Source organism: Xenopus tropicalis, chromosome 6 (assembly GCF_000004195.4).
Source record: "Xenopus tropicalis strain Nigerian chromosome 6, UCB_Xtro_10.0, whole genome shotgun sequence".
Lineage (NCBI taxonomy): Eukaryota > Metazoa > Chordata > Amphibia > Anura > Pipidae > Xenopus > Xenopus tropicalis.
The window spans coordinates 344,726-371,046 of NC_030682.2; the positions used below are offsets into that span (position 1 = coordinate 344,726).

Below are 26,321 nucleotides of genomic sequence, written 5' to 3' on the forward strand. Positions count from 1 at the left end.
CCAAGCCTATGGTATGTGTATCATTAATGGGCTCAGTCCCTGCTCATTGTTACCCCCACAGAGGGAGCCCCCCAGCAGTAAGTGTAAGGGCCCCCCAGCCTATGGTATGTGTATCATTAATGGGCTCAGGTCAGAGGCTGATTGTTTCTAATTGGTTTTTATTAAGAGCGCTAATGAGGACGTTTGCAGTTCACATAGTTATTGCCATGCATGACAGGAGCGCCCCCTGCTGTTCCCTTTGGGCAGTGGGCAAGTTCACATTCAGCTATAAGGGTGGGTATATGGGCCTGTCCCTTCTCCCTTATGGCTAGTAATATATAAAGAGAATAAAAGGAAATACACATATAACGCATATTTATCAGTGATAGGGTCCCAATAATAAAAGCAAATGGAAGTACAGATTTCCCAGCAGCACCTGAAGAATGGGTCCCCTGTAGCCAATCCCATCACACCATGAAGCCTATTGGTCACTAGCGGAAGAGCTTACTGCCCAACACTTCTCCAGCAGAACCAAATTTGCGGATTTCTCTGCGCAGATCTTGCAGCTTTCGGAGCTCCCGGCGCTGAGGGGCGGAGCTTGGCTTCCTGGTGTAGCGCACAGCCGAGAGCAGCTTGTCGGCCAGGTAGTGCAACCACAGGACGTTGGAGTGCGGCCCATAGGCTGACCAGGCATTCCTGCAGGGAACAGTGAGCAGCCAATCAGAAGGCGTCTATGCCAAATACAATCAGGGAAACGCCCCCCCTTATATGCACAGCACAGGTGGGATACAGTGACCAGCACGCCTTCTTGCCCTTCATCCCCAACCGCTCCCCAACTCCTCCCCTTCATCCCCAGCTCCTCCCCCTCTCCTCCCCTTCATCCCCAGCTCCTCCCCTCTCCTCCCCTTCATCCCCAGCTCCTCCCCCTCATCCCCAGCTCCTCCCCTTCATCCCCAGCTCCTCCCCCTCTCCTCCCCTTCATCCCCAGCTCCTCCCCAGCTCCTCCCCTTCATCCCCAGCTCCTCCCCCTCTCCTCCCCTTCATCCCCAGCTCCTCCCCTTCATCCCCAGCTCCTCCCCCTCTCCTCCCCTTCATCCCCAGCTCCTCCCCTTCATCCCCAGCTCCTCCCCTCTCCCCCAGCTCCTCCCCTTCCTCCCCAGCTCCTCCCCCTCTCCTCCCCTTCCTCCCCAGCTCCTCCCCCTCTCCTCCCCTTCCTCCCCAGCTCCTCCCCAGCTCCTCCCCCTCTCCTCCCCAGCTCCTCCCCCTCTCCTCCCCAGCTCCTCCCCTTCCTCCCCAGCTCCTCCCCCTCTCCTCCCCTTCCTCCCCAGCTCCTCCCCCTCTCCTCCCCTTCATCCCCAGCTCCTCCCCCTCTCCTCCCCTTCATCCCCAGCTCCTCCCCCTCTCCTCCCCTTCATCCCCAGCTCCTCCCCCTCTCCTCCCCTTCATCCCCAGCTCCTCCCCCTCTCCTCCCCTTCATCCCCAGCTCCTCCCCCTCTCCTCCCCTTCATCCCCAGCTCCTCCCCTCTCCTCCCCTTCATCCCCAGCTCCTCCCCTCTCCTCCCCTTCATCCCAGCTCCTCCCCCTCTCCTCCCCTTCATCCCCAGCTCCTCCCCCTCTCCTCCCCTTCATCCCCAGCTCCTCCCCCTCTCCTCCCCTTCATCCCCAACTCCTCCCCCTCTCCTCCCCTTCATCCCCAACTCCTCCCCCTCTCCTCCCCTTCATCCCCAACTCCTCCCCTCTCCTCCCCTTCATCCCCAACTCCTCCCCTCTCCTCCCCAACTCCTCCCCCTCTCCTCCCTTCATCCCCAACTCCTCCCCCTCCTCCCCTTCATCCCCAACTCCTCCCCCTCTCCTCCCCTTCATCCCCAACTCCTCCCCCTCTCCTCCCCTTCATCCCCAACTCCTCCCCCTCTCCTCCCTTCATCCCCAACTCCTCCCCCTCTCCTCCCCTTCATCCCCAACTCCTCCCCCTCTCCTCCCCTTCATCCCCAACTCCTCCCCCTCTCCTCCCCAACCCCTCCCTCTCTCCTCCCCTTCATCCCTAACCCCTCCCTCTCTCCTCCCCTTCATCCCTAACCCCTCCCTCTCTCCTCCCCTTCATCCCTAACCCCTCCCTCTCTCCTCCCCTTCATCCCTAACCCCTCCCTCTCTCCTCCCCTTCATCCCTAACCCCTCCCTCTCTCCTCCCCTTCATCCCTAACCCCTCCCTCTCTCCTCCCCTTCATCCCTAACCCCTCCCTCTCTCCTCCCCTTCATGGCTACATCCTGGTGCTATATGAACAATACTAGACAATACAAAGGCAGAGCCCCGAGCCCCCCCCCCCCCCCCACCACAATAAGGCTACGACTTACTTGTTTTCTTCTCTCATTGCCCGATAGATGTCAAACTGCAAATCCCCCTCACCGAGAAAGAGCTCCTCATCCGCAGAGAGGTCACAGAACACTGTGAGTCCATCTGTGAGAGACCAATAGGCACAGTGCTGGGGCAGTTTGGATAGACATATGCCCCCCCATTGTAAGGGCCGTACCCCCATGGCCACATACCTTTATCAAGGCGAGACAGTGTGTAGTCGATAATCTTGACTTGAACCCCGGACGTGGGGATGGTGATAGGATCTCCGTGCAGAGAGGCAGTTATAGTCGGGGAGGAACACGTCTCTATTAACAAATTGCCCCAGTGCAGATCTCTAAGGGAAGGGGCAAATCAGACTTACAGCCTCTGAAGGGTCTGGCACTAAGGAAGGGGGGGGGGGGGGGCAGTAAGTAATCTCACTCACCGATGCTCAAATCTCAGCTCCTCTTCTGCAACAGCCAATGCCACAGTCACCTGATGTAATACACTGCGCGCCACCGCCACCGAGGGGAGCTGTGGGGTACAGACACCATAGTGTGGGGCAGTGTTGGCTATCTATATTCTCTGTCTGTACAGCCAATAGGGACCTCCCTCCCACCCATGGAACATACCATCATGTATATCCCCTGTCTGTACAGCCAATAGGGACCTCCCTCCCACCCATGGAACATACCATCATGTATATCCTCTGTCTGTACAGCCAATAGGGACCTCCCTCCCACGGAACATACCATCATGTATACCCTCGGTCTGTACAGCCAATAGGGACCCCCCTTCCCACCCATGGAACATCCCATCATGTATATCCTCTGTCTGTACAGGCAATAGGGACCCCCTCCCACCCATGGAACATACCATCATGTATATCCCCTGTCTGTACAGCCAATAGGGACCTCCCTCCCACCCATGGAACATACCATCATGTATATCCTCTGTCTGTACAGGCAATAGGGACCCCCTCCCACCCATGGAACATCCCATCATGTATATCCTCTGTCTGTACAGGCAATAGGGACCCCCTCCCACCCATGGAACATACCATCATGTATATCCTGTCTGTACAGCCAATAGGGACTGCCTCCCACCCATGGAACATACCATCATGTATATTCTGTCTGTACAGGCAATAGGGACTCCCACCCATGGAACATACAGAAGTATGGGGATCCCCTGTACTAAGCACAAAGTTACCCCTGTAGCGAGGGGCATTTACCTGGCAGTTTTCAAGATCAGTTCCTCCAAATTCAAATTCCAGAATCATAAAAAGCTGCTCGTGGCTGAACATGTCTGAAATGCACAGAAAGGACAAAATGGGAGACAGAAGGGACAGCAGCAGGCATGGGGGGAAATAAGCAAAGTAGGGGGCAAGTAAACCAAGAGTACGTATGTAGCAGGGGCAGCAGAAGGCAGGGGAGGGCATGTAACAGGGGCAGCAGAAGGCAGGGGAGGGTATGTAACAGGGGCAGCAGAAGGCAGGGGAGGGTATGTAACAGGGGCAGCAGAAGGCAGGGGAGGGTATGTAACAGGGGCAGCAGAAGGCAGGGGAGGGTATGTAACAGGGGCAGCAGAAGGCAGGGGAGGGTATGTAACAGGGGCAGCAGAAGGCAGGAGAGGGTATGTCGCAGGGGCAGAAGGCAGGGGGAGTGTATGTCGCAGGGGCAGAAGGCAGGGGGAGTGTATGTAACAGGGGCAGAAGGCAGGAGAGGGTATGTAGCAGGGGCAGAAGGCAGGGTATGTAACAGAGGCAGCAGAAGGCAGGGGAGGGTATGTAACAGGGGCAGCAGAAGGCAGGGGAGGGTATGTAACAGGGGCAGCAGAAGGCAGGGGAGGGTATGTAACAGGGGCAGCAGAAGGCAGGGGAGGGTATGTAACAGGGGCAGCAGAAGGCAGGGGAGGGTATGTAACAGGGGCAGCAGAAGGCAGGGGAGGGTATGTAACAGGGGCAGAAGGCAGGGAAGGGTATGTAACAGGGGCAGCAGAAGGCAGGGGAGGGTATGTAACAGGGGCAGAAGGCAGGGGAAGGTATGTAACAGGGGCAGCAGAAGGCAGGGGAGGGTATGTAACAGGGGCAGAAGGCAGGGGAGGGTATGTAACATGGGCAGAAGGCAGGGGAGGGTATGTAACAGGGGCAGCAGAAGGCAGGGGAGGGTATGTAACAGGGGCAGAAGGCAGGGGAGGGTATGTAACAGGGGCAGCAGAAGGCAGGGGAGGGTATGTAACAGGGGCAGCAGAAGGCAGGGGAGGGTATGTAACAGGGGCAGCAGAAGGCAGGGGAAGGTATGTAACAGGGGCAGCAGAAGGCAGGGGAGGGTATGTAACAGGGACAGCAGAAGGCAGGGGAAGGTATGTAACAGGGGCAGCAGAAGGCAGGGGAAGGTATGTAACAGGGGCAGCAGAAGGCAGGGGAGGGTATGTAACAGGGGCAGAAGGCAGGGGAAGGTATGTAACAGGGGCAGCAGAAGGCAGGGGAGGGTATGTAACAGGGGCAGCAGAAGGCAGGGGAGGGTATGTAACAGGGGCAGCAGAAGGCAGGGGAGGGTATGTAACAGGGGCAGCAGAAGGCAGGGGAGGGTATGTAACAGGGACAGCAGAAGGCAGGGGAGGGTATGTAACATGGGCAGCAGAAGGCAGGGGAGGGTATGTAACATGGGCAGCAGAAGGCAGGGGAGGGTATGTAACAGGGGCAGCAGAAGGCAGGGGAGGGTATGTAACAGGGGCAGCAGAAGGCAGGGGAGGGTATGTAACAGGGGCAGCAGAAGGCAGGGGAGGGTATGTAACAGGGGCAGCAGAAGGCAGGGGAGGGTATGTAACAGGGGCAGCAGAAGGCAGGGGAGGGTATGTAACAGGGGCAGCAGAAGGCAGGGGAGGGTATGTAACAGGGGCAGCAGAAGGCAGGGGAGGGTATGTAACAGGGGCAGCAGAAAGCAGGGGAGGGTATGTAACAGGGGCAGCAGAAGGCAGGGGAGGGTATGTAACAGGGGCAGCAGAAGGCAGGGGAGGGTATGTAACAGGGGCAGAAGGCAGAGAAGGGTATGTAACAGGGGCAGCAGAAGGCAGGGGAGGGTATGTAACAGGGGCAGAAGGCAGGGAAGGGTATGTAACAGGGGCAGAAGGCAGGGGAGGGTAGGTAGCTTTGCTTACCAGGCCTCTCATTCTCTGTCCCCTTCTCTTCTGCGAACTGGTCCCAAGCACGGAGCAGCTCTGGGGGGTAGCACCCCTTCACACAATGGGCCCTACCAACAGAAACTGCACTCAGTTAGGTGGGGGAGCAGCACAGGTGGGAAACAGGGGGCCAGAAAGTGAGGAAGGAGGCGGGGCTGGAGCTCGGCACAACGGAGGGGGGAATAGAGACAGGATTAGAGGGAGAAGTGGGTGGGGCAATGCGGATGGGAGAGAAGAGGGACGGGGTACCTGGCAGGGAGGGGCTGTGGCTGGCAGGGCAAAGAGAGAAAAAGAAGGTGGGGCAGATAAAAAGAAGGCGGGGCTGAGAGGAGACAGGGGAAGAGAGAAACAGACAAGGAAACAAATAAAGGGTTAATAAAGGACACCATGGCACAAGGAGGGGCAGTTGGGCCGGGGGGGGGGGGGGGCAGGACTCACGAGTGCAGGCTGATAAAGCCATTGGTTCTATTCTCTTTCCCTTCATTCAGCAAACTCAGCTCTCTGGGTGGGAAGAGAAATATAACAGGTTTATATCACTGTCCTTACCCCCCAATAATCCAGGAACCCCAGAAACCTAGAACCCAAGGTGGCCAGTCTCATACCTGGGCCAAGCTGGCTAGCCATGGTAGTACCCACTGGCCAGTCAGATCTCATACCTGGGCAAAGCTGGCTAGCCATGGTAGTACCCACTGGCCAGTCAGATCTCATACCTGGGCCAAGCTGGCTAGCCATGGTAGTACCCACTGGCCAGTCAGATCTCATACCTGGGCAAAGCTGGCTAGCCATGGTAGTACCCACTGGCCAGTCAGATCTCATACCTGGGCCAAGGTGGCTAGCCATGGTAGTACCCACTGGCCAGTCAGATCTCATACCTGGGCCAAGCTGGCTAGCCACGATAGTACCCACTGGCCAGTCAGATCTCATACCTGGGCCAAGCTGGCTAGCCACGGTAGTACCCACTGGCCAGTCAGATCTCATACCTGGGCCAAGGTGGCTAGCCACGATAGTACCCACTGGCCAGTCAGATCTCATACCTGGGCCAAGCTGGCTAGCCACGGTAGTACCCACTGGCCAGTCAGATCTCATACCTGGGCCAAGGTGGCTAGCCACGGTAGTACCCACTGGGCGGTCAGATCTCATACCTGGGCCAAGGTGGCTAGCCATGGTAGTACCCACTGGCCAGTCAGATCTCATCCCTGGGCCAAGGTGGCTAGACATGGTAGTACCCACTGGCCAGTCAGATCTCATCCCTGGGCCAAGGTGGCTAGCCATGGTAGCCAGGGTACATTATCCCTTATAATACATGAGTGATACTCAGAGTTCCCTGTATAACTCAGCCTGCAGCCTTGTGCCTTTATATGGGGGGCACAGAACCCCTCAGTGACTGCTAATATCCTTATCATTTACAGTAGGGGGTACATTATCCCTTATAATACATGAGTGATACTCAGAGTTCCCTGTATAACTCAGCCTGCAGCCTTGTGCCTTTATATGGGGGGCACAGAACCCCTCAGTGACTGCTAATATCCTTATCATTTACAGTAGGGGGTACATTATCCCTTATAATACATGAGTGATACTCAGAGTTCCCTGTATAACTCAGCCTGCAGCCTTGTGCCTTTATATGGGGGGCACAGAACCCCTCAGTGACTGCTAATATCCTTATCATTTACAGTAGGGGGTACATTATCCCTTATAATACATGAGTGATACTCAGAGTTCCCTGTATAACTCAGCCTGCAGCCTTGTGCCTTTATATGGGGGGCACAGAACCCCTCAGTGACTGCTAATATCCTTACCATTTACAGTAGGGGGTACAGTATCCCTTATAATAGGAGTGAGTACACAGAACTGCACAGACAATGGCACATTACTCACTTAGAGATGATAATTTCTGGAAGAATTTCAGAGAAACATTTCTGCTCCTCCCCATTAACCCTGTGCGTGCCCTCGATGGGGATGACCTGGCAAATAGAATAGAGAACATGGAGTTGGGAATAAAGAAAGGCACCACTGGCTGAACAAACACGCAGAATCCCCACCAGTTATACTGGGAATTGTTATTGAGAGAAGTTGGCTACCTTGAGGGCTACCTGCAGCTCCCCCCTGAATGTCCTGAACACTTCTCCATATGCCCCTTCCCCAATCTTCTGGCTACAGGCAAGCTGGGCTTGGGTTAGGCAACTGCTGAACGGGATTGGCCCATCTTGCTGGCACTCCAAATACACCTTCTCTGCGTCGCTAAGGTCATCGGCGCCGGCAGAAGCGCACCGCGAGGAGAGCAAAAGCTGGGGAGAAGGGACAGTATCACATCCGCAGCTATGGGTTTACTCAGTATGGTGTCTAGGGGAACGGGAACATGGATACGGGGGGGGAGAAGGGACAGTATCACATCCGCAGCTATGGGTTTACTCAGTATGGTGTCTAGGGGAACGGGAACATGGATACGGGGGGGGGGAGAAGGGACAGTATCACATCCGCAGCTATGGGTTTAATCAGTATGGTGTCTAGGGGAACGGGAACATGGATACGGGGGGGGGAGAAGGGACAGTATCACATCCGCAGCTATGGGTTTACTCAGTATGGTGTCTAGGGGAACGGGAACATGGATACGGGGGGGGAGAAGGGACAGTATCACATCCGCAGCTATGGGTTTACTCAGTATGGTGTCTAGGGGAACGGGAACATGGATACGGGGGGGGAGAAGGGACAGTATCACATCCGCAGCTATGGGTTTAATCAGTATGGTGTCTAGGGGAACGGGAACATAGATACGGGGGGGGCGGGGGGGGAGATGGGACAGTAACACATTCGCAGCTATGGGTTTACTCAGTATGGTGTCTAGGGGAACGGGAACATGGATACGGGGGGGGGAGAAGGGACAGTATCACATCTGCAGCTATGGGTTTACTCAGTATGGTGTCTAGGGGAACGGGAACATGGATACGGGGGGGGAGAAGGGACAGTATCACATCCGCAGCTATGGGTTTACTCAGTATGGTGTCTAGGGGAACGGGAACATGGATACGGGGGGGGGAGAAGGGACAGTATCACATCTGCAGCTATGGGTTTACTCAGTATGGTGTCTAGGGGAACGGGAACATGGATACGGGGGGGGGAGATGGGACAGTATCACATCCGCAGCTATGGGTTTACTCAGTATGGTGTCTAGGGGAACGGGAACATGGATACGGGGGGGGCGGGGGGGGAGATGGGACAGTAACACATTCGCAGCTATGGGTTTACTCAGTATGGTGTCTAGGGGAACGGGAACATGGATACGGGGGGGGGGGGGGGGGAGAAGGGACAGTATCACATCCGCAGCTATGGGTTTACTCAGTATGGTGTCTAGGGGAGCGGGAACATGGATACGGGGGGGGGGGGGGGGAGATGGGACAGTATCACATCCGCAGCTATGGGTTTACTCAGTATGGTGTCTAGGGGAGCGGGAACATGGATACGGGGGGGGAGATGGGACAGTATCACATCCGCAGCTATGGGTTTACTCAGTATGGTGTCTAGGGGAACGGGAACATGGATACGGGGGGGCGGGGGGGGAGATGGGACAGTAACACATTCGCAGCTATGGGTTTACTCAGTATGGTGTCTAGGGGAACGGGAACATGGATACGGGGGGGGGGGGGGAGAAGGGACAGTATCACATCCGCAGCTATGGGTTTACTCAGTATGGTGTCTAGGGGAGCGGGAACATGGATACGGGGGGGGGGGGGAGATGGGACAGTATCACATCCGCAGCTATGGGTTTACTCAGTATGGTGTCTAGGGGAACGGGAACATGGATACGGGGGGGCGGGGGGGGAGATGGGACAGTAACACATTCGCAGCTATGGGTTTACTCAGTATGGTGTCTAGGGGAACGGGAACATGGATACGGGGGGGGGGGGAGAAGGGACAGTATCACATCCGCAGCTATGGGTTTACTCAGTATGGTGTCTAGGGGAGCGGGAACATGGATACGGGGGGGGGGGGGGGGAGATGGGACAGTATCACATCCGCAGCTATGGGTTTACTCAGTATGGTGTCTAGGGGAACGGGAACATGGATACGGGGGGGGGGGGGGGAGAAGGGACAGTATCACATCCGCAGCTATGGGTTTACTCAGTATGGTGTCTAGGGGAGCGGGAACATGGATACGGGGGGGGGGGGGGGGAGATGGGACAGTATCACATCCGCAGCTATGGGTTTACTCAGTATGGTGTCTAGGGGAACGGGAACATGGATACGGGGGGGGGGGAGAAGGGACAGTATCACATCTGCAGCTATGGGTTTACTCAGTATGGTGTCTAGGGGAACGGGAACATGGATACGGGGGGGGGAGATGGGACAGTATCACATCCGCAGCTATGGGTTTACTCAGTATGGTGTCTAGGGGAACGGGAACATGGATACGGGGGGGGGGGGAGAAGGGACAGTATCACATCCGCAGCTATGGGTTTACTCAGTATGGTGTCTAGGGGAATGGGAACATGGATACGGGGGGGGCGGGGGGGGAGATGGGACAGTAACACATTCGCAGCTATGGGTTTACTCAGTATGGTGTCTAGGGGAACGGGAACATGGATACGGGGGGGGGGGGGGAGAAGGGACAGTATCACATCCGTAGCTATGGGTTTACTCAGTATGGTGTCTAGGGGAACGGGAACATGGATAGGGGGGGGGGGGGGGGAGGAGAAGGGACAGTATCACATCCGTAGCTATGGGTTTACTCAGTATGGTGTCTAGGGGAACGGGAACATGGATAGGGGGGGGGGGGGGAGGAGAAGGGACAGTATCACATCCGTAGCTATGGGTTTACTCAGTATGGTGTCTAGGGGAACGGGAACATGGATACGGGGAGATGGGACAGTAACACAACCGCAGCTATGGCTTTACTCAGTATGGTGTCTAGGAGAACGGGAACATGGATACGGGGGGGGGGGGGGGGGGGAGATGGGACAGTAACACATCCGCAGCTATGGCTTTACTCAGTATGGCGTCTAGGGGAACGGGAACATGGATACGGGGGGGGGGGGGGGAGATGGGACAGTAACACATCCGCAGCTATGGGTTTACTCAGTATGGTGTCTAGGGGAACGGGAACATGGATACGGGGGGAGGGGGGGGGGGGAAGAAGGAACAGTAACACAACCGCAGCTATGGGTTTACTCAGTATGGTGTCTAGGGGAACGGGAACATGGATATGGGGGGGGGGGGAGGAGATCGGACAGTATCACAACTGCAGCTATGGGTTTACTCAGTATGGTGTCTAGGGGAACGGGAACATGGATACGGGGGGGGGGGGGGGAGAACGAACAGTAACAAAACCGCAGCTATGGGTTTACTCAGTATGGTGTCTAGGGGAATGGGAACATAAATATGGAGAATGTGTTTAAGGGGAACGGGGGCAAGGGGGGACCAGGGACACTACCATATGGAAAATGGGGGAACCAGGAGAATGGCGGATACGGGGAATGGGGGAACCAAGAGAATGGTAACCTGGAGGATGTGGATCAGACTGGGAGGAACCAAGAGGATGTGGATAGGGCAAATGGGGGAATGTGTTTAATGGGACTGAGGGGAACAAGTAGAGTTACCATAAGGAAAATGGGGGAACCCGGAGAATTACCATAAGGAAAAAGGAGAATGTGGATCAGGAGAATGGGAGGAACCAGAGGAATGTGGATCAGGAGAATGGGAGGAACCAGAGGAATGTGGATCAGGAGAATGGGAGGAACCAGAGGAATGTGGATCAGGAGAATGGGAGGAACCAAGAGAATGTGGATTGGGCGGATAGGGAACCAGGATAATGCAGATAAGGAGGAAAATCTGAATCGGGAACAGGGAGATATGGTGGAATGAGGATCAGGGCAATTGGGGAAATCAAGGGTATGAGGCATATTGGATCGGGGGAATGATAGACAAAACATTCAGCTTAATTATAAAGCAGAAATGGTGTTCATGGTACCAGAGATGAGGTCTGTAACGTCAGAGAGGCATTGAGACTCTGCGGTGAGTACAGAGCAAAGTGAAGGCTTCTCTCTGGGGGGTGGATCAGTGGCTCAGTGGCTTGTACTGTGGGAACAGAGCAGGGCTAAAGGTTACACACAGATACACTGGCCCATTGGGCACCAGAACTGGAAAAGAGGCAGAACCTTTCTTCTTGCGGTGCAGGGAGAGCGCCGCTCGCAGGCGAAGCCAATGCCGTCGTTCCCTCTGGGGGTCCCTTGGGCCCGACGTTCCTGGGGACAGACTCATATTCATTACAGCCGAGGAGTTCATGAAGGAGGAGTTCCAGAGAGAAGAAGAAAGGAGGAGAGAAGAAGGGGACTGTGCCGCAGCCAGCGAGGGATCCAGCTAATGAGAGAAACCAGTACAACATGTTATTTGGGTAACTATAGCAGGGTGACAGTTACCCCAATATTTCCACCTACCCCCCTTTATCTGCCCATAGCGTTCTCCCACCAGGCCATGATCCCGCCCATACAGATAACTCTAATTACCTCCTTAAACGCGCGTAGGGACAAGTCGCTGCTGTCTCGGAAGGAGAGCTGCTGCTGTGCCCTTGTTTTCTTGAGGCGATTTCCCCACCTTTTGGCACTGAAGCCGCTGATGCAGACTTTCCTCCCAGTACCTACAGTCTCCTGAGCACGGGTTCTGCAGCTCTGCACTTTTATTTCAATGTGACTATCTGCCAGATTTGGGGTTTTGGTTATGGACTCTAATAAAGGGGAAGCGCACAACCTCTTGTGTAACTTCCTGCCACTTGGATCTGTGGGTAGGTGTCCCTCACTGTGGGGATCCAAGGCCACAGTGCTCCTCTGCAGAAAGTACTTTGGCACGGAACTTGGGTCAAGGCGCACCACCGGCTGCAAGGGGCCAACAGAAGAACCTGTAGGAGGATGGGCCCAGCCCTTGGTAGTTGTATGGTTAGAGTTGTGGCACTGCAGCCTGGCTGGATGGTTATTGGCCCGATGCTGTGATATCTCGGCACCGCCTTTAGGGCAGCAAGTATCTGCCTCATCATCTGCAAGTAGAATTGAGGTCTCTGGGTGCCTGTTCTGCTGGCACTGCCCGCCCCAGGTTAGCTCCGCATCTGTGGGAAGGTTCTCCTTGGTCTCGCTTCCATTTTGGAGGAAACATTTTGTCATGGAGTTGGGGTCCAGACGCAAGACTGGCTGCATTTCTCTGATGGATAAGTCTCGCCATGAGCAGGTACTGGGCTCCTGGCTCCTTGCACGGTTATGGGTTTGGCCTTGAGACCTCTCCCCAGCCTCTGCTGGTGGTGCCATTGCATGGTTATGGCTTTGGCCATGGGACTTCTCCCCAGCCTCTGCTGGTGGTACCATTGCATGGTTATGGCTTTGGCCTTGGGACCTCTCCCCAGCCTCTCCTGGTGGTGCCATTGCATGGTTATGGGTTTGGCCTTGAGACCTCTCCTCAGCCTCTCCTGGTGGTGCCATTGCATGGTTATGGGTTTGGCCTTGGGACCTCTCCCCAGCCTCTCCTGGTGGCACCATTGCATGGTTATGGCTTTGGCCTTGAGACCTCTCCCCAGCCTCTCCTGGTGGTACCATTGAATGGTTAAACACCTGGCACATTGGTACCACAATATGGTGTTCTGCCCGGTTACCTGCCAGTGCAGAAATGGAAGATCCGTTTCTGCTTTGGAAATATTGTGTCACCAAGTCAGAATTTAATCTCACAAACGGCTGCATTCTTTTGATGGACCTTGCACCCAAAGGGACACCCATGAAGGACAGCACAGGAGCCGGGTCCACCAATGGCTGCTCATGTACAGTCTCCTCCTGCAGGAAGTGGTCACTAGCCCCACAATCCCCATGCCCCCCTGCCTCGCTGTTAAAATCATCCTCTGAGAAGAGTTCTGAACTCAAGCATAAAACATGACTACTACGTGGCCCCGGGGGGAGGCCCTTATGGTGGTCCTCATCCAGGCAGATAACAGACTGGGACACAGAAGAAGAAATTGTGACGGGTGCAAAAGAGGAAAGAAGGAGGCAAGATCCATTCCCAGAAGGCCTTGCTCCTGTGTGGTTCCATGGGAGACCTCTCTGGTCTGACTGGGAGCTTATACTTATAAAGTCTGGAACGTTTCTGGTATCAGTCCCACTGTCTTTAGCACATTGGCCACGTGTCAGATGTTGTGCATGTGTGGCCCTCCTGCTGCTTCTTATTGGTTCAAAATCTTCTTGCCTGGTGTTGAACGTTTCCAGCTGATCCTTAACTGCAGGGCAGCTCCTCACTACGCTCTCCTCCAAAGTCTCACACAGGGGCTTCTGCCTCCCTACCCCCGCCCTGAGTAGCACAGACGGGGTGCTAGAGAGCAGGGGGGATTTCTGGAGAGGGCTGTGGCTTATCTCTGTGGGGGAGCGCAGAATACTACCAATGTCTGGGCACAGCTTCCTCTTCTTTCTCAGGAAGGGGCGGGACAGATCAAAGTCACAGGTGGAGTCAGAAGAGATGATAGTGTGCTCCGCCTGCAGAGGAAATACACAAACACCTTAGAGCAGGGGTCCCCAACACTTTTACCCGTCAGCGACATTAAAATATAAAAAAAAAAAAAAGTTGGGGTGCAACACAAGCATGAAAATAGTTCCTGGGGCTGACCAAAAAAGGCTGTAATTGGTTATTGTGTGGCCCCTATGTGGATTGGCAGACTGTTGGGTAGAACCCATGGTCTTTTTGCCTCCAAGTTAGAAATTCAAGAATGAAGACCTGTTCCGAGGCCACTGGGAGCAACATCAAAGGGGGTGGTGAGCATCATGTTGCCCCTGAGCCTCTGGTTGGGCATCCCTGCCTTAGAGACAGCAATTCCAATAGCAAGCTCACATGGTGCAAGGACTAAGGTCCTGTTATTAGATGGCTCCACTAGTCCTTATAGTCAAGCAATGACTAGCCGCTGACTAGCTGCCTAAAGCCGCACATACATACAAATACCCTGGGATGTTCCCCAATCAGCATTATCTGCTTAACACAACCAGCATGGGGGAAAGGGGTTGCTGTATGGTATTGAGTGGCGCTATGAGGAGTTATTAACCCTTCCAGGGAGAGGTGCCAAACTGCATGGCAGACAATAGACCTCGCACCCCTAGTCATTTTCACATATATGGCTTCTTTACGCCTCTTTTGAACCAGTCCTCCTCCCTCTCCAGAATGTGGCCTTGGCAGCCCTAACCCGAGGAGCTTGCGCTTCTGTGCTGTAACTGGTTAATCCCACATACAAGTCGGAGCACTCTTCACTGCACGACTATATAAATTGGCTCATTTTTTGTAAAATCAGTCAAATTGGTGGAATTAAAACATTTTGATAAGATTTGTGGGTTGGGCCGGCACAGACGCTTGTCTAAATACAACTATGAGTTTTGTTCAGGTCTCCTCTTACTATTAGGTTCCGCTGTGGTAATGTCATTATTTTACCAGTTAACCAGTTCCCACTGCCTCTCACTGTATTTCATGCATTTGGGGTGCCACTACTTCTGCCTCTCACTGCATTTCATGCATTTGGGGTGCCACTACCCTCTGCTTCTCACTGTATCTAATGCATTTGGGGTGCCACTACCCTCTGCCTCTAACTGTATATCATGCATTTGGGGTGCCACTACTTCTGCCTCTAACTGTATATCATGCATTTGGGGTGCCACTTCTTCTGCCTCTCACTGTATTTAGGATCCTAAATCATTCTGAAGTAACTGTACCAGTGCATTGTGAGTTAGATAACTCAAATAGGGAGTGGGGCTAAAACACACTGATGACACCTTAGAAAAGTCTGTAAGTGAGGCAGTGGGTGGAGCAGTTTACAGGAACAGCACAAATGCTGGAGCTGAGCTCTTGATTCTGGGTTATAGGAATAAAGCAAATTAATATTCTTCTACAGTTTTACCTTATTCTTGGCTTGGGTTCTCCTCCCACGCTTAACTGAATTACACCGAGTTGGTGCTTTACGACGAACAGTCACAAACTTTCTAAAAGGCGTTGAGATAGTGAGTGAGGAAGCCGGTTTCCTAGGATACGAGAGAGGAGGAGGCAGTTACTAGCAGTAACATACAGTATGTATACATAACCATCCAAGGGTTGGCTGGCCCAGTTGGGATTGGTTACACTGGGGAAGGGAAGGGAAGGGGCAGTTAAGGGGGGGTCACTATATATAAATATATAAGGGGGGGCAGTAATGAAATAGAGAAAGTACAGGGAAGAGCGACTAAGCTGATAAAGGGAATGGGCTCAGTTATGGGGAAAGGCTGGCCCAGTTGGGATTGGTTACACTGGGGGGGGCAGTTAAGGGGGGGTCACTATATATAAATATATAAGGGGGGGCAGTAATGAAATAGAGAAAGTACAGGGAAGAGCGACTAAGCTGATAAAGGGAATGGGCTCAGTTATGGGGAAAGGCTGGCCCAGTTGGGATTGGTTACACTGGGGAAGGGGCAGTTAAGGGGGGGTCACTATATATAAATATATAAGGGGGGGTAGTAATGAAATAGAGAAAGTACAGGGAAGAGCGACTAAGCTGATAAAGGGAATGGGCTCAGTTATGGGGAAAGGCTGGCCCAGTTGGGATTGGTTACACTGGGGGGGGGTTCAGTTAAGGGGGGGTCACTATATATAAATATATAAGGGGGGGCAGTAATGAAATAGAGAAAGTACAGGGAAGAGCGACTAAGCTGATAAAGGGAATGGGCTCAGTTATGGGGAAAGGCTGGCCCAGTTGGGATTGGTTACACTGGGGGGGGGGGCAGTTAAGGGGGGTCACTATATATAAATATATAAGGGGGGGCAGTAATGAAATAGAGAAAGTACAGGGAAGAGCGACTAAGCTGATAAAGGGAATGGGCTCAGTTATGGGGAAAGGCTGGCCCAGTTGGGATTGGTTACACTGGGGGGAAGGGGCAGTTAAGGGGGGGGTCACTATATATAAATATATAAGGGGGGCAGTAATGAAATAGAGAAAGTACAGGGAAGAGCGACTAAGCTGATAAAGGGAATGGGCTCAGTTATGGGGAAAGGCTGGCCCAGTTGGGATTGGTTACACTGGGGGGGGGGCAGTTAAGGGGGGGTCACTATATATAAATATATAAGGGGGGGCAGTAATGAAATAGAGAAAGTACAGGGAAGAGCGACTAAGCTGATAAAGGGAATGGGCTCAGTTATGGGGAAAGGCTGGCCCAGTTGGGATTGGTTACACTGGGGGGGGGGGGGGGGGCAGTTAAGGGGGGGGTCACTATATATAAATATATAAGGGGGGGGCAGTAATGAAATAGAGAAAGTACAGGGAAGAGCGACTAAGCTGATAAAGGGAATGGGCTCAGTTATGGGGAAAGGCTGGCCCAGTTGGGATTGGTTACACTGGGGGGGGGGGGGGGGGGGGGGTTCAGTTAAGGGGGGGTCACTATATATAAATATATAAGGGGGGGGCAGTAATGAAATAGAGAAAGTACAGGGAAGAGCGACTAAGCTGATAAAGGGAATGGCTCAGTTATGGGGAAAGGCTGGCCCAGTTGGGATTGGTTACACTGGGGGGCAGTTAAGGGGGGGTCACTATATATAAATATATAAGGGGGGGCAGTAATGAAATAGAGAAAGTACAGGGAAGAGCGACTAAGCTGATAAAGGGAATGGGCTCAGTTATGGGGAAAGGCTGGCCCAGTTGGGATTGGTTACACTGGGGGGGGGGGCAGTTAAGGGGGGGGCACTATATATAAATATATAAGGGGGGGCAGTAATGAAATAGAGAAAGTACAGGGAAGAGCGACTAAGCTGATAAAGGGAATGGGCTCAGTTATGGGGAAAGGCTGGCCCAGTTGGGATTGGTTACACTGGGGGGGGGGGGCAGTTATATATAAATATAACTATATATAAATATATAAGGGGGGTAGGATCACTATATATAAATATATAAGGGGGGGTAGGATCACTATATATAAATATATAAGGGGGGGTAGGATCACTATATATAAATATATAAGGGGGGGGTCACTATATATAAATATGTAAGGGGGGGTCACTATATATAAATATATAAGGGGGGGTAGGATCACTATATATAAATATATAAGGGGGGGTAGGATCACTATATATAAATATATAAGGGGGGGGTCACTATATATAAATATGTAAGGGGGGGGTCACTATATATAAATATATAAGGGGGGGTAGGATCACTATATATAAATATATAAGGGGGGGTAGGATCCCTATATATAAGGCTACAATGCTATATAATCACCCAATGGCCATACAGGGAATGGGGCCCTACGTGGCACAGAATGACCAGACAGAAATACAGCAGTACCAGTGGTACCGAGCCCATTAGGAGTGACAGTACCAGTGGTACCGAGCCCATTAGGAGTGACAGTACCAGTGGTACCGAGCCCATTAGGAGTGACAGTACCAGTGGTACCGAGCCCATTAGGAGTGACAGTACCAGTGGTACCGAGCCCATTAGGAGTGACAGTACCAGTAATACCGAGCCCATTAGGAGTGACAGTACCAGTGGTACCGAGCCCATTAGGAGTGACAGTACCAGTGGTACCGAGCCCATTAGGAGTGACAGTACCAGTGGTACCGAGCCCATTAGGAGTGACAGTACCAGTGGTACCGAGCCCATTAGGAGTGACAGTACCAGTGGTACCGAGCCCATTAGGAGTGACAGTACCAGTGGTACCGAGCCCATTAGGAAGTGACAGTACCAGTGGTACCGAGCCCATTAGGAGTGACAGTACCAGTGGTACCGAGCCCATTAGGAGTGACAGTACCAGTGGTACCGAGCCCATTAGGAGTGACAGTACCAGTGGTACCGAGCCCATTAGGAGTGACAGTACCAGTGGTACCGAGCCCATTAGGAGTGACAGTACCAGTGGTACCGAGCCCATTAGGAGTGACAGTACCAGTGGTACCGAGCCCATTAGGAGTGACAGTACCAGTGGTACCGAGCCCATTAGGAGTGACAGTACCAGTGGTACCGAGCCCATTAGGAGTGACAGTACCAGTGGTACCAATGCAGTTTCAGTGACACTCACCTTTCAGAAGGGGGCCCATTCTCTTTCTCCTGCACATCGGCACCGACATTGCTCCGCCCCTTTTTCTTGCGCTTCCTGTAGGCCGGCTCCGCTGCTTTCTTGCTGGGAGGAGCTTTGCCTCTGGCTCTATGGCTGAGGGGGGAGAAGGGGTACAGGGGATCAGTCACCCCCACAATATGGGGAAAAGGGAAACAATAACCCGCAGCCCTTCCCAAGACACGCCCATTTGATTCCTGATTAGTCCCACCCATTAACTGCCCTGTGGTTCTTTCCCCTTTGGGTTCTTCCCAGTCTAAGAGAGAGGAGAGCTCCGTAAGGGGGCGGGGCAACGGTTGGTATTCTTTGCCATCATCCCTGTCCCAGTGAGCTTACAATCTAAGGTCCCATTCCAATCAGCCCCTGCCCCAGTGAGCTTACAATCTAAGGTCCCTATCCCATTCCCATCAGCCCCTGCCCCAGTGAGCTTACAATCTAAGGTCCCTATCCCATTCCCATCAGTCCCTGCCCCAGTGAGCTTACACTCTAAGGTCCCTATCCCATTCCCATCAGTCCCTGCCCCAGTGAGCTTACAATCTAAGGTCCCTATCCCATTCCCATCAGCCCCTGCCCCAGTGAGCTTACAATCTAAGGTCCCTATCCCATTCCCATCAGTCCCTGCCCCAGTGAGCTTACAATCTAAGGTCCCTATCCCATTCCCATCAGTCCCTGCCCCAGTGAGCTTACAATCTAAGGTCCCTATCCCATTCCCATCAGTCCCTGCCCCAGTGAGCTTACACTCTAAGGTCCCTATCACATTCCCATCAGTCCCTGCCCCAGTGAGCTTACAATCTAAGGTCCCTATCCCATTCCCATCAGCCCCTGCCCCAGTGAGCTTACAATCTAAGGTCCCTATCCCATTCCCATCAGTCCCTGCCCCAGTGAGCTTACAATCTAAGGTCCCTATCCCATCAGTCCCTGCCCCAGTGAGCTTACAATCTAAGGTCCCTATCCCATTCCATCAGCCCCTGCCCCAGTGAGCTTACAATCTAAGGTCCCTATCACATTCCCATCAGCCCCTGCCCCAGTGAGCTTACAATCTAAGGTCCCTATCACATTCCCATCAGCCCCTGCCCCAGTGAGCTTACAATCTAAGGTCCCTATCCCATCAGTCCCTGCCCCAGTGAGCTTACAATCTAAGGTCCCTATCCCATTCCCATCAGCCCCTGCCCCAGTGAGCTTACAATCTAAGGTCCCTATCACATTCCCATCAGCCCCTGCCCCAGTGAGCTTACAATCTAAGGGCCCTATCCCATTCCCATCAGTCCCTGCCCCAGTGAGCTTACAATCTAAGGTCCCTATCACATTCCCATCAGTTCCTGCCCCAGTGAGCTTACAATCTAAGGTCCCTATCCCATCAGGCCCTGCCCCAGTGAGCTTACAATCTAAGGTCCCTATCCCATTCCCATCAGTCCCTGCCCCAGTGAGCTTACAATCTAAGGTCCCTATCCCATTCCCATCAGTCCCTGCCCCAGTGAGCTTACAATCTAAGGTCCCTATCACATTCCCATCAGTCCCTGCCCCAGTGAGCTTACAATCTAAGGTCCCTATCCCATTCGTCCCTGCCCCAGTGAGCTTACAATCTAAGGTCCCTATCACATTCCCATCAGTCCCTGCCCCAGTGAGCTTACATTCTAAGGTCTCTATCCCATTTCCATATCCGTACCTACCCACAATTCCTATATACCCCCCAGTCTTAGGGTACCGATACAGTTACAGGGGGGTACCTCAGGGTACCGATACAGTTACAGGGGGGGGGGGTGCCTCAGGGTACCGATTACCGATACAGGGGGGGGGCCTCAGGGTACCGATACCGATACAGGGGGGGGGTGCCTCAGGGGTACCGATACCGATACAGGGGGGGTGCCTCAGGGTACCGATAACCGATACAGGGGGGGGTGCCTCAGGGTACGATACCGATACAGGGGGGGGTTGCCTCAGGGTACCGATACCGAACAGGGGGGGGTGCCTCAGGGGTACCGATACCGATACAGGGGGGTGCCTCAGGGTACCGATACAGGGGGGGTGCCTCAGGGGACCGATACAGGGGGGTGCCTCAGGGGACCGATACAGGGGGGGGTGCCTCAGGGGACCGATACAGGGGGGGTGCCTCAGGGGACCGATACAGGGGGGGGTGCCTCAGGGGACCGATACAGGGGGGGGTGCCTCAGGGGACCGATACAGGGGGGGTGCCTCAGGGGACCGATACAGGGGGGGTGCCTCAGGGGACCGATACAGGGGGGGGTGCCTCAGGGGACCGATACAGGGGGGGGTGCCTCAGGGGACCGATACAGGGGGGGTGCCTCAGGGGACCGATACAGGGGGGGGTGCCTCAGGGGACCGATACAGGGGGGGGTGCCTCAGGGGACCGATACAGGGGGGGGTGCCTCAGGGGACCGATACAGGGGGGGTGCCTCAGGGGACCGATACAGGGGGGGTGCCTCAGGGGACCGATACAGGGGGGGTGCCTCAGGGGACCGATACAGGGGGGGGTGCCTCAGGGACCGATACAGGGGGGGGTGCCTCAGGGGACCGATACAGGGGGGGTGCCTCAGGGGACCGATACAGGGGGGGTGCCTCAGGGGACCGATACAGGGGGGGTGCCTCAGGGGACCGATACAGGGGGGGTGCCTCAGGGGACTGATACAGGGGGGTGCCTCAGGGGACTGATACAGGGGGGTGCCTCAGGGGACTGATACAGGGGGGGTGCCTCAGGGGACTGATACAGGGGGGGTGCCTCAGGGGACTGATACAGGGGGGTGCCTCAGGGGACTGATACAGGGGGGTGCCTCAGGGGACTGATACAGGGGGGTGCCTCAGGGGACTGATACAGGGGGGGTGCCTCAGGGGACTGATACAGGGGGGTGCCTCAGGGGACTGATACAGGGGGGGTGCCTCAGGGGACTGATACAGGGGGGGGTTGCCTCAGGGGACTGATACAGGGGGGTGCCTCAGGGGACTGATACAGGGGGGGTGCCTCAGGGGACTGATACAGGGGGGTGCCTCAGGGGACTGATACAGGGGGGTGCCTCAGGGGACTGATACAGGGGGGTGCCTCAGGGGACTGATACAGGGGGGGTGCCTCAGGGGACTGATACAGGGGGTGCCTCAGGGGACTGATACAGGGGGGGTGCCTCAGGGGACTGATACAGGGGGGGTGCCTCAGGGGACTGATACAGGGGGGGTGCCTCAGGGGACTGATACAAGGGGGGTGCCTCAGGGGGACTGATACAGGGGGGGTGCCTCAGGGGACTGATACAGGGGGGTGCCTCAGGGGACTGATACAGGGGGGTGCCTCAGGGGACTGATACAGGGGGGTCTCAGACTGATACCGGGGTGCCTCAGGGGACTGATACAGGGGGGGTGCCTCAGGGGACTGATACAGGGGGGTGCCTCAGGGGACTGATACAGGGGGGTGCCTCAGGGACTGATACAGGGGGGTGCCTCAGGGGACTGATACAGGGGGGTGCCTCAGGGGACTGATACAGGGGGGTGCCTCAGGGGACTGATACAGGGGGTGCCTCAGGGGACTGATACAGGGGGGTGCCTCAGGGGACTGATACAGGGGGGGTGCCTCAGGGGACTGATACAGGGGGGTGCCTCAGGGGACTGATACAGGGGGGTTGCCTCAGGGGACTGATACAGGGGGGTGCCTCAGGGGACTGATACAGGGGGGTGCCTCAGGGGACTGATACAGGGGGGGTGCCTCAGGGGACTGATACAGGGGGGTTGGCCTCAGGGGACTGATACAGGGGGGGTGCCTCAGGGGACTGATACAGGGGGGTGCCTCAGGGGACTGATACAGGGGGGTGCCTCAGGGGACTGATACAGGGGGGTGCCTCAGGGGACTGATACAGGGGGGTGCCTCAGGGGACTGATACAGGGGGTGCCTCAGGGACTGATAACAGGGGGGTGCCTCAGGGGACTGATACAGGGGGTGCCTCAGGGACTGATACAGGGGGGTGCCTCAGGGGACTGATACAGGGGGGTGCCTCAGGGGACTGATACAAGGGGGGTGCCTCAGGGGACTGATACAGGGGGGTGCCTCAGGGGACTGATACAGGGGGGTGCCTCAGGGGACTGATACAGGGGGGTGCCTCAGGGGACTGATACAGGGGGGTGCCTCAGGGGACTGATACAGGGGGGTGCCTCAGGGGACTGATACAGGGGGGGTGCCTCAGGGGACTGATACAGGGGGGGGTGCCTCAGGGGACTGATACAGGGGGGTGCCTCAGGGGACTGATACAGGGGGGGTGCCTCAGGGGACTGATACAGGGGGGGGTGCCTCAGGGACTGATACAGGGGGTGCCTCAGGGGACTGATACAGGGGGGGTGCCTCAGGGGACTGATACAGGGGGGTGCCTCAGGGGACTGATACAGGGGGGTGCCTCAGGGGACTGATACAGGGGGGTGCCTCAGGGGACTGATACAGGGGGTGCCTCAGGGGACTGATACAGGGGGGTGCCTCAGGGGACTGATACAGGGGGGTGCCTCAGGGGGACTGATACAAGGGGGGTGCCTCAGGGGACTGATACAGGGGGGGTGCCTCAGGGGACTGATACAAGGGGGGGTGCCTCAGGGGACTGATACAGGGGGGTGCCTCAGGGGACTGATACAGGGGGGTGCCTCAGGGGACTGATACAGGGGGTGCCTCAGGGGGGGACTGATACAAGGGGGGTGCCTCAGGGGACTGATACAGGGGGGGTGCCTCAGGGGACTGATACAGGGGGGGTGCCTCAGGGGACTGATACAGGGGGGGTGCCTCAGGGGACTGATACAGGGGGGTGCCTCAGGGGACTGATACAAGGGGGGTGCCTCAGGGGACTGATACAGGGGGGGTGCCCTCAGGGGACTGGATACAGGGGGGTGCCTCAGGGGACTGATACAGGGGGGTGCCTCAGGGGACTGATACAAGGGGGGTGCCTCAGGGGACTGATACAGGGGGGGGTGCCTCAGGGGACTGATACAGGGGGGTGCCTCAGGGGACTGATACAGGGGGGCCTCAGGGGCTGATACAAGGGTGCCTCAGGGGACTGATACAAGGGGGGTGCCTCAGGGGACTGATACAGGGGGGGTGCCCAGGGGACTGATACAGGGGGGGTGCCTCAGGGGACTGATACAGGGGGGTAGCCTCAGGGGGACTGATACAGGGGGGTGCCCTCAGGGGACTGATACAGGGGGGTGCCTCAGGGTGATACAGGGGGTGCCTCAGGGGACTGATACAGGGGGGGTGCCTCAGGGGACTGATTACAGGGGGGTTGCCTCAGGGGACTGATACAGGGGGTGGCCTTCAGGGGACTGATACAGGGGGGGTGCCTCAGGGGACTGATACAGGGGGGTGCCTCAGGGGACTGATACAGGGGGGGTGCCTCAGGGGACTGATACAGGGGGGTGCCCAGGGGACTGATACAGGGGGGTGCCTCAGGGGACTGATACAGGGGGGTGCCTCAGGGGACTGGGGGTGCCTCAGGGGACTGGGGGGTGCCTCAGGGGACTGGGGGGTGCCTCAGGGGACTGGGGGTGCCTCAGGGGACTGGGGGTGCCTCAGGGGACTGGGGGGGCACTCACTGTTTCGGGGGGCTGAAGTCGGGGTCACAGGAAGAGGAAGGCTCCTGGGAAGATGACAGGAGGGAGGAGGAGCTAGAGAACAGGTGCTTCTGGTCGGCAGGTGAGAGCCAGGTCTGGGTCTGAATCCTACGAACGGTCCGTAAGCGCCCGTATGTTCTCAGCACCGCTCCCTGGCTGCGCAGGGGTTTACATGCCATGACTGCCGGCACCCGGCACATACATGCCCACACTGACTGGCACACACTATTCCGGTTCCGGCCCGTTGCCGTGTTTCCCTCAACCGCGGATCTTTACAGCCGCTTCCGCTTTCTGGCAGCATTCAAACTTCCCGCCCGAGTCACCTGACTTCCCCCTCATGTTCCCCCAACGTCACTGAGAGCGCTGCCCGCCTTCTTTAGGGGCGTCTCCCTTTACAGGGCCAGTGACTGGTCAAATGTCATGTGACACAAAGCTCCTATAGCTTGCGGCTGGTCATGTGACACAAAGCTCCTATAGCTTGCGACTGGTCATGTGACACAAAGCTCCAATAGCTTGCGGCTGGTAAGGCTGACGCCATATTTCTGTCGGGCATTGGTACTAAGTACTGGACGCGATTTTATTTGGTACTAAGGCGGGTACCATTGAATACAAGTTGTCCCATAGAGAAGCCGTTATAGTTGGAGAAATTATGTTCCTACTGGGTGTAATGTAGGAGAAGCCGTATTTGTTTGGGGTGTAAAAGAAATTCGTGCCTGAGCGGGAACAGAGCGGGAAAGCAATTGGCTGCTCTTTATAATAATTCCTGTCACTATTCTACCACTGACAGTGCCTCATACAGGCAATGGGCCAATAGCAGCGCCCCTTACTCACCCCCTACCCAGTGTCAGTGCTGCTGCCTCATACAGGCAATGGGCCAATAGCAGCGCCCCTTACTCACCCCTTACCCAGTGTCAGTGCTGCTGCCTCATACAGGCAATGGGCCAATAGCAGCGCCCCTTACTCACCCCTTACCCAGTGTCAGTGCTGCTGCCTCATACAGGCAATGGGCCAATAGCAGCGCCCCTTACTCACCCCTTACCCAGTGTCAGTGCTGCTGCCTCATACAGGCAATGGGCCAATAGCAGCGCCCCTTACTCACCCCTTACCCAGTGTCAGTGCTGCTGCCTCATACAGGCAATGGGCCAATAGCAGCGCCCCTTACTCACCCCCTACCCAGTGTCAGTGCTGCTGCCTCATACAGGCAATGGGCCAATAGCAGCGCCCCTTACTCACCCCCTTACCCAGTGTCAGTGCTGCTGCCTCATACAGGCAATGGGCCAATAGCAGCGCCCCTTACTCACCCCCTACCCAGTGTCAGTGCTGCTGCCTCATACAGGCAATGGGCCAATAGCAGTGCCCCTTACTCACCCCTTACCCAGTGTCAGTGCTGCTGCCTCATACAGGCAATGGGCCAATAGCAGCGCCCCTTACTCACCCCTTACCCAGTGTCAGTGCTGCTGCCTCATACAGGCAATGGGCCAATAGCAGCGCCCCTTACTCACCCCCTACCCAGTGTCAGTGCTGCTGCCTCATACAGGCAATGGGCCAATAGCAATGCCCCTTACTCACCCCTTACCCAGTGTCAGTGCTGCTGCCTCATACAGGCAATGGGCCAATAGCAGCGCCCCTTACTCACCCCTTACCCAGTGTCAGTGCTGCTGCCTCATGCAAGCAATGGGCCAATAGCAGCGCCCCTTACTCACCCCCTACCCAGTGTCAGTGCTGCTGCCTCATACAGGCAATGGGCCAATAGCAATGCCCCTTACTCACCCCTTACCCAGTGTCAGTGCTGCTGCCTCATACAGGCAATGGGCCAATAGCAGCGCCCCTTACTCACCCCCTACCCAGTGTCAGTGCTGCTGCCTCATACAGGCAATGGGCCAATAGCAGCGCCCCTTACTCACCCCTTACCCAGTGTCAGTGCTGCTGCCTCATACAGGCAATGGGCCAATAGCAGCGCCCCTTACTCACCCCCTACCCAGTGTCAGTGCTGCTGCCTCATACAGGCAATGGGCCAATAGCAGCGCCCCTTACTCACCCCTTACCCAGTGTCAGTGCTGCTGCCTCATACAGGCAATGGGCCAATAGCAGCGCCCCTTACTCACCCCTTACCCAGTGTCAGTGCTGCTGCCTCATACAAGCAATGGGCCAATAGCAGCGCCCCTTACTCA

At 55.6% G+C, this 26,321-nt stretch overlaps 1 protein-coding gene across 2 annotated transcripts; it reads right to left on the bottom strand.

Moving 5' to 3' along the window:
• Window positions 1-140: 140 nt before the first annotated feature.
• haspin (histone H3 associated protein kinase) lies at window positions 141-24,485 on the bottom strand. 2 transcript variants are annotated; one of them, XM_031903727.1, is made up of 16 exons: window positions 24,133-24,485; window positions 18,529-18,660; window positions 15,393-15,513; window positions 13,051-13,989; window positions 11,995-12,765; window positions 11,647-11,848; window positions 11,460-11,566; window positions 7,576-7,782; window positions 7,373-7,458; window positions 5,933-5,995; window positions 5,474-5,565; window positions 3,546-3,619; window positions 2,757-2,845; window positions 2,524-2,666; window positions 2,332-2,434; window positions 141-675 (listed from the first exon to the last, which is right to left on the bottom strand). In XM_031903727.1, exons 1-16 carry the CDS (start codon window positions 24,348-24,350, stop codon window positions 471-473), a joined length of 3,552 nt encoding a protein of 1,183 aa, XP_031759587.1. In that variant the 5' UTR covers window positions 24,351-24,485; the 3' UTR covers window positions 141-470. The 2 variants fall into 2 exon arrangements, with proteins under 2 accessions (XP_031759587.1, XP_031759586.1); XM_031903726.1 differs by having other exon boundaries at window positions 11,995-13,989.
• Between the last annotated feature and the right edge of the window lie 1,836 nt (window positions 24,486-26,321).

Excerpts from the sequence above, each read along its gene's own strand:
- haspin (XM_031903726.1), bottom strand. The coding sequence starts at position 24,350 with ATGTGCCGGGTGCCGGCAGTCATGGCATGTAAACCCCTGCGCAGCCAG. Across the intron at positions 18,661-24,132 it reads GACTTCAGCCCCCCGAAACA|CCATAGAGCCAGAGGCAAAG; the intron begins GTGAGTGCCCCC and ends CTCCCCCCTCAG. Across the intron at positions 13,990-15,392 it reads GAACCCAAGCCAAGAATAAG|GCGGAGCACACTATCATCTC; the intron begins GTAAAACTGTAG and ends TTTCCTCTGCAG.